The sequence below is a fragment of the Artibeus jamaicensis genome, unplaced genomic scaffold (assembly GCF_021234435.1).
Source record: "Artibeus jamaicensis isolate MK-2021 breed Jamaican fruit bat unplaced genomic scaffold, CSHL_Jam_final contig_387, whole genome shotgun sequence".
In the NCBI taxonomy this organism is placed as follows: Eukaryota; Metazoa; Chordata; class Mammalia; order Chiroptera; family Phyllostomidae; genus Artibeus; species Artibeus jamaicensis.
The window spans coordinates 16,481,877-16,495,199 of NW_026521812.1; the positions used below are offsets into that span (position 1 = coordinate 16,481,877).

A 13,323-nucleotide genomic window follows, 5' to 3' on the forward strand; every position below is an offset into this window, starting at 1 on the left:
TAATGATATATATTTAAAAGTTACAAATCTCTGAACAGCAATCAAGAAATCGAAACTTGTAGATTCTATTTCCAGTGTTTCTAACAATTCAGGAAGTGATTTTGGTTAAAATTTACGAAATTTATGCGTAGTAAATTCAAAATTACTACTATATAAGAACAATGCAATACAAAGTATGCATTTAGATTAAAATTGAGTGCAACTCTTTAAGATCTCTGATTTAACATATTCCCAATGTACATGAGATAGAAGGCAAAAGATATGTTCTGTCAGCAGGTAAAGCATCAGACATTTATTCTGCTATGAAAAAGGGAAAAAAGAAGCAAAACCAAGTGAGATTTGCACACATAAAACCAAACACCTAGTTGACAGTGAAAATTGGAGTTACTCAATCAGCCTTTTCACTTTAACTTTCTGTTCTAATTTTTACCATCCTCAATATCATCTATAACCTTAATGGAAAATTCTCAAGGTATAAATAACTCCCTTAGGTTAGATAGATAGATATATAGATAGATAGATATATAGATATAGATAGATAGATAGATAGATAGATATAATCACTTTTGAGGGGAGAAGGTGCAGAATATTTTAATGAAAATCACCGAGAAACACTCAAGTATTTAAAAATTATATGTTAATGACATGCACATAATGCCCACTTTCTCGGGCTGTTTTGATGTTGCAGGCATTGACTTTGTCTTTCAAACTGAGCAGTCCGAGGCATAAGTACAATATTAACTTGGAGTATAACTTCTTTCTTTAATTGTAAGGCATTCATATTTATAAAATAAACAGAAGTTTGTTTTTATTCATTCAATTTGAACTGAAAAAAATTAAAGTGATCATTTGAAAAATCTTCATAATATAACTGAGATCAAAACATTTTTGCCCTAGTTATCCTAATTAAATAGTTGTACCCTAAATATTCCAGATCATTAGCTCAATTATTTACTGTTCTGGTTGGTGTATTCTTAACTAGTAAGTTGTGACATCAACTTCATAGTTAAACCATAACTTTAGGGGATCACTGGTTTATATTTGAAGGGTTTATATTTCAAATATTTGAAAGAGTATATAATTATAAAAACAGTATATAAAGCTGTAATTTAATGTTATAATAAACAAAGATTTACTAATTTTAATGATTGTTTGTATTTTCCTAAGATTTAGATAATACTTTATATATAAACAGATTATGCAACTTATCAGTGGATAGAACTTTTTACTTAACTAGCTTATTATTTGGAATTTGGGTGAAAATATATACTCTTGCTTCTTCACACTTTGAGGGGAAGTTTAATATGATGTTTTACTTTAGATCCCTCTTCCTTTTAGATCAATATTACAAAATGTTCTCTATATAGAGAGTCTACTGATAAATTGTTGGTATTAAAAGATTTTCCACAAAAATCCAATTTTGGCATTTTACTATAATAAATCACATATGACAGGTGCTATAAAAACAATTGAACATCTATGTAAGTTACTAGCGATATCTTAACTGTTTCTACTTCTTCTATTTCAAATACGTTTCGCCTTATGGCCAATGCACTGTTTTTAAATTTGCCCTTTTATAGATAAAGGCAATGTTAAGATCCTCATCCTTCCACGTTATTTTTAAGAATCATATTTTATAAACACAAAACTACCAAATAACAAATATACAGTAGGAAACTGATTTCATGTTAAGCAAATAAGTCATAAAACCACCCATTATTGCTTACATTTGAATGAATTATAGTTTTAGTCAATAATGAAGAACGTGATGTGGTTTTATTTGTGTTGTAGTTCATTTTTCATCAGCACCAAAATATGTTTCTATGCCAAATAACTCAGTGAAAAAAAATTGAAGTGAATTTCTAACTAGTCTTTTAAACTTCCTACCAAAAAAAAGTTTAAAAAGGGAGAAGCAAAATGAGGAAAGCAAAGATTCCGAAGACACTGACTTTTAAAACTCAACAAGGGCTGAAGTGTACGCCTGTGGGCGGGAGGGGTCTTACCACTGCAGAGTGAGCTGGGTCTGCTTCTTCTTGTCCTTCATAATCTGCGTGACGGTTTTCTTCTGGCACAGGTGCGGGTCTGCGGCTTTGGTTTTGCTGTCGCGACTGTCCGAATCCTCTTCCTCAGAGGAAAAGCTGCCATTGCTTACATGCATTTCTGATTGCAATTTGAAAAGATGAGACAGAAAATCAGAATATAAAAAATCAGTGGAGTAGCCTCTTAATGTACCTTTGCGACAAACGGGGTGGCCTATAGGGTTTGGGAGGACACCTATGAGAAGTCCCTTGATTTCCAGTGAACAATATTTCCCAGGGGGAAATACAAAGATCTGAACAGAACATTCTACATATTTGCATGTTTGCGGTATGTTTATTACTTTTTTTACTGGATGCCTTTTTTAGACTATATCAATCTCGGTTCCAATCAGTTCCCCGCAGAGAGCAGAGCACTCACCTGACTTAACTCCCATCGGCAGCTCCGAGTCGTCTTCTTTCTCTCCACTGCCCAGCGCGCCTCTGGGCTGCGCTTCAGCCGCCAGGTACACCCTTTCCTGGGGGTAAACGAGCAACCCTTTGCCCAGGAGCTGCACACAACACTCGTCCTGGACCTCGGAGGAAACTTGGGGCGAAGGCTGAGCCTGCGAGAAGGCGTTTTCCAGCTCCGGGACCTTGGCCATCCTCCTGGCCGCGGGGGACCTGGGCGCCTCCACTCCCCGGCTCCCAGTGGAGCCCGAAGCTTGGGGCAGGGCGGGGCTGGGCGGGGCTGGGGACCTGGGCTGCAGGGGCGGGGTCCTCAGGCTCGGGATCCCCGCGGCGGCGAGGGGAAGGAAAGCCTTGCACAAGTACAGCTCAGATCGCCCAGGAAACCAGGTGGGCCGAGGCAGGACTGCCTTACTCCACCTGTCTGCGGTCCTGACTGATGCACAACTCGAAAACTGGCATCCTCACCTGCGCGCGTCTCGGCGGAGCAATGGAGTCCCATCCTCCACATCTCCTTCCTCCTCTTTCCTCCCTTTCTCTCAGCTTGTGCTGAGCCCGAGGACACTTTTCATACCAGAAGCTTCCTGAAACACCAGAAAAAGATCCAGTGTCTTTTGGGGGCGGGTGAGGGCGGGGGGTTGGGGGAGAGCAGACGTCCGCTCCCTACTCTCAGGAAACACAAACGACACGCAGCCTTGAGAGCGAGCCCGGGCCAGGAAAAGGGGGACCCCAGAGCACCGTTCCGTTCTCACAACCTGGGCTGGGTTTATTTATTCCCGGGGCAATCCGAGGGATTGGTGAGGGCTCTCCTCAGGGATCTGGGGACGAATACCATCGCATCACATTGTGTCCCGACTGCCCGGCTGGCGGGTGCACAAGCACTCAGAATCCCAGGCCTCGCTTTCCCAGAGATTCTAGTCTTGAGCTTGGAGGAAAAGGTGCATTCGCTCCTACTGACAGTATTTTGTGATTTAAACATATCCCTGCGGATCCTCATCTTTTATACCTCTGGGTAGTGCAATGGACATTTGTTGAAATGAAAATGAAATCGCAATATATTTAATTTTCTATCCAAAACGGCAAGAGTCACACATATTGGAAATGATAATGTGTGCTCCCTTTAAGACAGGGAAATCAGTAGAGAGTTGGGGTGACTGTTGTCTGCCACATAATTTTTCATTTCATCATCTGTTCTTTTGACAACTAAATGCCTAGCACTGTCCAAAAAGATCAAGGATCTTGTTTTGGTTTATATTGCCTTACCCAAGCCACAGCCTGTTATGTTCTCTTGGAATATTAGAAAGAGAAAACACCCCTGAACTTGAATTTAATATTGCTACATTAAATCAAAATTTAACATGAAAGAAAACAGAATGAGACCCAAGGTGGTAGATGGCTGAAGGGTGACTTATGGGGAGAAGAAGTAACACAGCCTAAGAGCATTACCTGGCCTATGCAGCCAGCATTATGGGTGTACTTACATCTCTCTAATTTTTTAGCACCACTTGTTGAGGAGGCATTATTTCTCTGTCTAAATCTTTCTCCTTACCTACCTCCAGCAGCTGGGCTCAGGCTGGAGCCAGCCACCCATCCAGGCACCCAAAGGTCTGAAACTATACTCCTCTCAGGGAGCCTCAGAAATTTCTCAGGCAGTGGGGCTTAGATCTATAATACTAAAGTTTAGAATTTTTCCACTTTACAAAGACACTCTCAGACTCATCCTATAAAGGAAGTTCCACTGATTAACTGTGTACACAAAAGGCCTGCCCACTTAGATCGTATAATCAAAAGAGCAACGTTAGAAAAATACTGGGATTTATTTTTGAATTCTTAAAAATTTGGTATCCAGGTTGTCTCTGTGTGTGTATGTGTGTGTAAGTCATACTGACAGAAAGTGAGTATCTGGCAATTATTGAGTTGAACTGATCGATGCAAACACAAACCAAGATCATTTAAGGCCCTCAGTGAACTTTTTGCCTTAATTTTAAGTAAACTGTTAGCTTAACAAAATAATGTGTAAGCTCTTTGTGCTTCTACTTGGAAACAGAAATTAAATAGACCTGTAACAAATGAAGAGGTTGAATAGATGCTCAGAAATGTCCAACATAAAAAAGCCCAGGGCCAGAGGCGTCCCTGGTAAATTACACCAGATGTTTGACAGAGAATCAATGCCAGTCCTTCCTAAACTTAGGAGAAGCAGTGAAAGCAGTGCTCAAAATGGGGAGTAGGGACCTGCTGTCACCCTCAATTGCCTTTGTGATCAGTATAATTAATATGAGTTCAAGTGACCAAAGTTTTAGAGACATATGGTGAAAAACAAGTTATAAGATCCTAGGCAAGGAAATACGCAAGTAAGTAAAGTAATAATAATAAAAGAAGATAACCTTTTAAAATAGTGGTTCATGACATTTTGTTTTTTATATTTCCTTTAAGAAATTTATTTACATCATAGACTCTCTCCCCCCCAGGGAGAAAAAGCCTATAAATACACACACACACACACACACACACACACACACACAATTTTGCATGCAATCTGACTGACCCTAAGAATATCTGAAGAAAATTATTCTGTTTTAAGAAAAATGAACAGTGGTATCTGAAAAAGGAAATTCTTGAAGTTCTCACAGTAAGGGGGAAAGGAAAAAGGATTTGAAGTCAGACGCACTCATCCTCCTTGTGTCCGGCCACGTACCCTTTCGGTTCGCTCTCTCTCAGCTGGAACACTTAGTACCTGTCTGTAGCAGACTGTGGCTGCTCTGCCCAGGTCCCTTTGGGTCCCTCTCAGGTATTCTGACACCATTCTCCCAGCTTCTGCCTCCTTTTTCTTTTCTTTTTAGGAACCAGCTCCACCAGCACTGCCTGAGAGCACCTGAGACTCTTTGGAGGGAAGAGCCTTGGTTACCAGACCACCACCGTCCACAGACAGAGAAAGTCCAAGTGATTCAGTGTTTATACACTTCCTTGGTAGCCTTTAGCCCGTGACTGATGAGTAGGGAGAATAAAAGCCAAGTTCACTGGTCTCATGGCGGATACACTGGGGTTGCAATTTACACTCCAGAGCCCCTCTACGACATCCAGCTGAAACATCCTTTCCTGGACAATTCTTGAAATCCCATCTTTAGTTGGCTTCTTCCTTTTCTCTGTCCTGCTGTCCTTTTTACCTTACCTGCTTCTCCTAGAAACAAACACTTCCTTAAAAATCACCTTTGGAAATGGCTACTTGACTCAAGTTGTACTGAAATAAGACATCACAATATAGGGTTTATTAAGAATTAAATGAAATAAAGAAAAACCTAATACAGTACCTGGAACAGTAAGCTCTCAGTAAAAGGTATATAATGTTTTTACGCTATAGATCATTTTTAGTGCTCACAGACAAGGAAAGAAATGTTCTCTTCTCACTGCAGAAAGATGCTGGGGAACATCTTTCTCCTTGTCTAGACTATTTCTGGGCTTAGTATGACCTGGAGTGATCATATTCTATGAAACTTCTTCTGTGAAAGTTCCTATTTCATCTAATTTTTCCTGTTTACCAACAAAACTTTTTAAATGTAGAAAGTGCTTTTTATTCTGCCTCCAGGTAATACATTTCACACCGTTGCTTATGACAAGGAGGGCATTCCTAAGAGACGTTCTAAATTAAATTACAGTGGCCAGAGAATGAAAGAAAGACACAGAACAGTTAGCCCATTGACAGCTTTGGACCAGCTCAACAAAGACTCAACATTCATATACGCGCATGTCTGCTGTAACTTCCGGGTTAACTTCCAGATAGTAATTTCCTCAATCACCCAAAAGAGAAAATAGCCAGGTGCCTGCAAACCCCAGGAACCTCAGCATGTTTATTTATAAACTTTCCAGATTACTGGCCCCCAGTCCAAAGGAGCCACTCTTCTTCCTTGTGGGCTCTGCACCTATCCCAGAGCTGACCCTGCTTCACTTCTGCCACCCCTTTTGCCTATAGCTACTGTAAATTCTTTCAGACAACGGCTTACATGTTTCTTCTCCTTCCCCTGCCCTCCTGCAGGGGGTGTAAAAATGCTTACAAACTCGGGAACCACAGACATACAGGTTTTTCCACCGAGCAATACTGCAGTTGGTTCAGACTTCATGCTCCAAGACTGGTCTTTTTAGCTTGCATGTTTGGCTCAACAAAACTTTTCTTTAAAAAAGACTTCAGCCATGGCAGTTAAATTTTGCTTGAACACTGCTTGAAATAAAAGCACAGCCAGTTATGAGCCTAAAAACAGAATCCCAAAGCAAATAAAGGGAATACTAATTTTTCCAAAGGGCCAAGAGCATTCAGTAGGGAAAGGATAGCCTTTTCAACTAATGTTGCTGAAAGAATTGAATATCCACATTCAAGAGAAACCTCTCCACATGAATTTGAAACTTTCCTTCATAATATACACAAAAATTACCTCAAAAATGGATCAAAGATTAAATATAAGAGCTAAACCTCTACAACTCTCAGAAGGAAACTGGGGTGTAAATTTTCTCATGACCTTGGTTTAGGCAAATATTTCTTAAATATGATGCCAAAAGCACAAACAACAAATAAAAAAATAGATGAACTGAACTCCATTAAAAGGTATGCAACCAAGGACACTATCACCAGAATGGAAAAGCAACACACAAGAAATAGCAGAATATTTGCACATCACCTATCTGGTTAGTGTCTATTGACCAGAATATATAAAGAATTCTTATAATTCAATACTAAAAGGATAACAGACAAATTTTAAAATGAACAGAAGATTTGAACAGGTATTTCTCCAAAGAAAATAAACAAATGACCAATAAGCACATGGAAAGATGTTCAATATCATTTGGACTAGGAAAATGCAAATCAAAACCACAATAAGATACCACTTCATTTCCACTAGGATTTACAATTGAAAAAAAGAAACAGAAAAATAAGTGTTGGTGACAATGTGGAGAAATTAGAAGCTTCATACACTGCTGGTGGGGATGTAAAATAGTGCAGTACATTTCAAGAGAATTTGTATTACTCTGCAGTGATAGCAGTTCCTCAGAAAGTTAAATGTAGAATTGTCATATGACACAGTAATTCTATTCAGTATGTACCCAAGAGAACTGAAAGCATATGTTTACATAAAAACTTGTATACAAATGCTTATGGCAGCAGTATGCATAATAGTCACGGTAAATACAACCCATATGCCCACCCACTGTTGAATAAATACAATGTCATGTATTTAAAAAGAATATTATTCAGCCATAAAAAATAATGAAGTACTGATATATGCTATAATATGAGTGAACCTTGAAAACATTATGCTAAGTGAATGAAGCCAAATATAAACCTCATGTGATTCCATGTACATGAAATGTCCAGAATAAGTAAGTTTATAAAGACCAAAAGTAAATTAATGACTGCAAGAGGCTAGAGGTGGTGGAGGGGGGCTGTTTATTAAACACTGGATTTCTTCTTGGGGTAATAAACATGTTCTGGAATTAGTGGTGATGGTTGCACAATATTGTGAATAATCTAAAAATCACTGAATTATACACTTAGAAATAGTGAAAATGGTGGCTTTTATCTGAATAAAGACAAACACTTTAAATAAGCAGAAATTTAAAAATGCACAGCATAACTACCTAAGATAGGCAAGGCTGAGAGCTACTGTGCAACATTCAGCACACGGCAAGCCCATTCCCAAGCCTGTACTAGGCCTGTCAAGAAAAGCTGCAAGCTGCCCTGGCTGCTCTGGCTCCATGGTTGAGAGCCAGCTTGCAGATCAAAGTGCTGCCAGTTTGATTCCCAGTCAGGGCACTGCCTGGGTTGTAGGCCAGGTCCCCAGTTGGGGGGTGCGAGAGGCAACCACACACTAATGTTTCTCTCCCTCCCTTCCCCTCTCTAAAAAATAAATAAATATAATCTTTTTTTGAGTTGTAAATAGCAACATCAGAGACAAAATGGCCATTCACAGAATGACTCAAGAAAAAGATGGAGACAAGTTAACACAAGATTTTCTTAAAAGATATGCTAAAATGATCCCTGAGAGGAAATGTCTTCCTTAGGGCATGAAGGGATAATTTATGGGATAAAACAGAACCATATGTATGTTCTCTGTGACTTCTACAGACATTTGCCTGAATTCCCGCCTGGGAGTGAATGGAGTGGTGGGGACAAGGTCATTGGGGGATGTTTGTGGGTTTTGTGGTATATGTGGCAGTGTCTCTGGGGTTGGGGAATTTAAGAATGAGAAAGCAAATACAACAGGGTAAACAAAGAATGGAATGATCAAGATTAATGGGGGCTCTAACTGGATCTACTTTGCCATTGTTCCCTCCCTCCCAGGCCCTCAATAATCACATGAGACTTCAGCAATGCACCACACACATATGATTAGGATATACCACACAGAATTCATTTGTTAAATATCACCACTCCCCTGCCCTCCGCCTCCAGCATACTTCCTAGTACAGTTAGGGAAGACCTTACTATTAGAAGGAACCCCTAACACTTTTCCAGGGTAAAATTCTGACTAGTCCAAAAATGGTCCTTCTCTTAAGGGTTTTGGGAAACTAGACAATGCAATTTTATTGGTATTGGCAAGGTTTGTTTGGATCAAATTCGGCCCCAGGAGCTGCATGGTTGAATGCAGGAGGGGTTCCACCAATTGCCCCTATTCCTTCTATTGTAGCATCTTGGCCGAAGCGTTTGATATTTTGCTGGGACGGGGTGGGGCATCAATCACAAGGTTGTCCCATCTGGCATCAGAATGGCAGGTCCTGAAGGACCTGGGGTACCAGCAGGCACAGGAGCAGGGGCCGTGGCACCTGTTACTTATGCCCATAGCACCTCCCATAGCCATCTGGCCCATCCGTATCTCCTGCTCTCATGCATCAGGGAAGGTTCCCTTGAATCCCTCCTGCTGTAGCCACATTATTTCTTCCTGCTGTCACTGCATCTTTTCCTCACGGCACCTGTGCTCTTCCTGCTTGAACTCCAGCTGCTTTCATTTTTGCACTTCTTGGTTGTGCAGCTTTTCCATCTTTTAGAGTTCTTTTTGACACCTCATCAGATGACGCCTCAAGGTGAGCAGCCTCCATCTCCAACTCCAGTTTCTCACGAGCTTCCTCATTGTTGCGGTCCACTGGGTCCTGCTGCTGTTTCTCCATCTCAGTGAGTGCCTTCCAGCGCACTCATACTTAAAGGACGCAAGTTGGGCAAATCTAGGTGGCTGCTTCCACTCCTTGTGAAATTTCTGGTTCTTCATAACCAGCTTCTCTGGAAGTGCCTCTTCATCATCTAACAGTCAATGGGCCCCAAAGTCACAGGCAAAAGAAATGTAGTTAGCAGAAAAGAGCCTTCACTGCATCTGTCCAGAGCTTTCCAAGCAGCCAGCTTCCCTGAGAATCCAACGATGACTTTCCCTAAGGGCCTCGATCATCCACAATGATCAGCCCTCTGAACCTGGTGGAATGCAGAATAGGCTTCCTCCGGCAGTTCATTGGACACACACCGAGGAAGGTTTCAAAGTGTGAGGCACGCACTATGGCAGGCAAGCCGCACATGCAGCTGCTTTCCTCGAGTGGCATTGTGTCCAGCTCCACTTTAGCAAATATCCGCTGGGGTTCTTGTTTCCAAGCGAATAAAGCCAAAGCCCCTATCCTTATGAATGAAGACTTCACCTGCCTTCCCTTATTTCTCAAACAGTTTCCTCATTTCCTCCTCAGTGAAGTCAGGAGGAAAATTGCCCACAAAGGGCCCACTATGCTGGGTGAAGGTTTTCTCTCGTGGTCTCTAAAAATTATTCAGATGAATAGTAAAGGCTTCATTTTGACTGCTGGCTTGCTGCCCTTTTGCAGGTATTGGTGGTGGTGGCATGGCTGCTGCTGCTCTTGCTGCTGCTGCTCTTGCTGCCGCTGCTGCTGTTACTGCTGCTGGTTGGTGGTCATGATGTTGATGACGCTTCCTTGGAGCACAGTTTTGCTTCTCCAAGTTAAAAGTTCTGTTGCTCTGCATTTTTAAACCCCTCTACTGCCTGTTCTCTCCTCAGAGTAACAGCAATGCTACACAGCCTCTACTGTCCCAAGAATAGAGGTAAGACGCTCTTTTGAAAGTAATTTACAAAATTGGGACACACCTCACAGGCTTATTCTTAAAATATGAGCTATTAGTTTTACTACCGTCTTGTAAATTTCAAGGAATTGTGTCTCCATTCATTGTTTTTTAGTCTTCTAGTCTCATTTCTTCATCCTTCAATTTTGGTTGTGCCATGGTAATTTTTTTCTTTCCTCTTTTTTCCTTCTTATTGCATCTAGGATGACAGAGAAATAATGGGAAACAGAGAACGAAGAAGAGAAAGAAAGAAAAGGAAATGGCAGAAAATGGCTGAGAAGACTGAGACAGTTGATGAGAGAGAGAGACAGAGACAGAGAGAGTTTCCATGTGGGCAGAAAACCCATTTTCCATAATTGTAAATCAATGTAAAAGGTAGATTCATATGGAGAAAATCCAGGAAAAGAATTTTCTAGCAAGCCATAGCCACATTTCACCTGGACAGTGATCAGGGCCAGGAAAAGAAGTGTGTAGTTGGAAATGGGGTGAATGGCAGGTACTAACGTTACTTGAAGAATCAGCAAAAACTAACTGATGCAGTAACTGACTGGTGGTAGCCTTACATCTCACAAAAGGTTAATTGATCTTTTAGAGACATCAGAGTAGCAGTAGCAAGTGAGAAAAGCAGTTTTTTGAAGAGTGAGTACATAGCAGTATATTTTTGAAGAGGGCTTTTGTGTATGTTTTTAGATGAAGAAGAATAGAACTCAAAGGTGAGAGGGATTTTGAATTTAACTTACTTCAAAGGGTTCATATAGAGATCAACTAAGGTAATATACAAAAAATGCCAAATGAAAAATAGTTTTTACCTTATAAGTCCATTTATATGTAGGCCATATGTTCTTATTTTCTACTTGACTTTTTAAGGAATTCAATGAGTGGGTTTACACATTCAAAGATATACACATACATCTCATTTGGGGGAGAAACTTGGGTGCCCCAGTCCACTCTAAAGCAGCTCCTGAGAGTTTCTCCCTACAGGTGGCTTGTATTTTCCCAGGCATCTCTCTCTCCAGCCCCAGGCCCAGAGAATTCTGCAGTTGACTCTTTGAAATGAAGTGTCCACACAGAGACACATACTAGGGACATAAACAGAATAAGATATTCCAAGTCTGAACCCTTACTCCTCCAAATAAATTAAGCATGTTTAAGAGCTTCTCTCTGCTTCATTTTTGAACTTTTGACTTACAGTATTATACATATACCACCTATTTTGTATTGGCCTTGGGCTGAGGTGCCTATTATTTTAGAAAACAAATTCTGTAACAAAATATGCTACTTTACAGCATTTAATTTCGAAGTATAATGTGTAGTCTGTAAGATGAAGACAAAAAACTGCTTCATTTTCCTATCAGTGATCATTTGGAAGAAGTGGGCAAAAACAGAATGCTTTTTAGTCTTAATATTTCTATCATAATGAGGCAATAATTAAAATTAGCAAACATGGTGTAAGCATAAATTTAGTCATATTTTATCTACTATCATAATGTAAAATAAATTAAATTATTTAAAATTGGAGGTAGCATGTGTGATTTATCATGAATCCATTCTCATTTTTTTGGAATTAATAGCTGCTCCAGACTACTTTTTATTCTCAGTGTAGCATTGTATACCATTGTTCAATTGTGAAATACACTTTAAATGGTTCCTTTACTTAGAATTCCTGTTCCTTGAATAGTGAAGATTGTAGCTTTTTTCTTAACATTCCATTTTTTTGTATTTTATAAAATTGACTGGTAAGTATGCTAATTGTAATCACTTTATTGTGTATAATAATTTGACCAACAATCACTAGAAATTTTGATGAGTACATTGTTTTTTAAATATAATGTTGAAACCAATAACTCTTTGTAGAACTCATATAATTTTCCCAAGCTTGACAAGATTAGTTTTGCTTAAATCACTAGTTTTGTAACTTATCACTGAGTGTAATGGGTAACTACCTCCTAACTCCAGGCTGTGGGTCCAGGACCATGTATACAATGCATTTATTCCTCATCTCTCACTCTGTTTGATAGCTTTGAGCTCAATGTGTCATCTCTACTGAACAAGTTATCAATTGGAGGAGCTAAGTAAATGCTACTCTTTCCACAACATACTGCTTTTGGGTGCCAGTTGAGGATCGATAACTATAGAAGAGTGTAATAAGTAAGTAAACATTAGATCAAGAGAAGAGGTAGTTGGTTATATCTAATGCAAGGATTAAATGGTACTTCTTGAAGTTGTACCATCTGTAACAGAATTACCTGAAATACATGTGAAAAATGCAGAGACCCACCTCATATCCAGGGAATCAGTTAAAATGAATGTTGTCAATAACATGTCATGATTTATACATTTATTACATCAAGACAAAGAAAGCTTGCAGAATACGTGAACGGAGATATGTCCCAGCCATAGTCTAAAGCCTTAGAGATATAATAAAGTACACTTTCAGCTGCATTATAATTTAGCCTTGGCTCAATCACAAAGGCAGTGTGGAGGATACAGTTAAAGACAGAAGGAGGGGGGAGCATGGAGGGCAGGTTGAAGAATAAGAATGTGATCACAGTTTCTTAGTAGTCTCAGCAATGCTTTCCTGGTATGGTTCTTCGTACCATGGCACACATAGGTCATGAATAATAACACTATATCCAGCACACTGCATAGACACATGAGTATGCTCAGTGGAAAAGGTAAACAGACCAGAGACTCTGAAGACCCCAAAGGAGACTGGGTATCAGGACCACCCCTAAAGAGACTCTG

At 40.0% G+C, this 13,323-nt stretch overlaps 1 protein-coding gene and 1 pseudogene across 1 annotated transcript in view; both read right to left on the reverse strand.

The window, feature by feature from the left end:
- RFX6 (regulatory factor X6) overlaps positions 1 to 2,680 on the reverse strand; it is a 53,023-nt gene extending 50,343 nt beyond the window's left edge. The window contains exons 1-2 of the mRNA XM_037158127.2: positions 2,458 to 2,680; positions 2,004 to 2,160 (exon numbers count right to left, since the gene is read on the reverse strand). Coding sequence (XP_037014022.2) covers positions 2,004 to 2,160; positions 2,458 to 2,680 — 380 coding nt within the window. The remainder of the gene's footprint in view (positions 1 to 2,003; positions 2,161 to 2,457) is intronic.
- A 6,373-nt stretch (positions 2,681 to 9,053) lies between these two features.
- LOC119058693 (non-POU domain-containing octamer-binding protein-like) lies at positions 9,054 to 10,482 on the reverse strand (annotated as a pseudogene).
- Between the last annotated feature and the right edge of the window lie 2,841 nt (positions 10,483 to 13,323).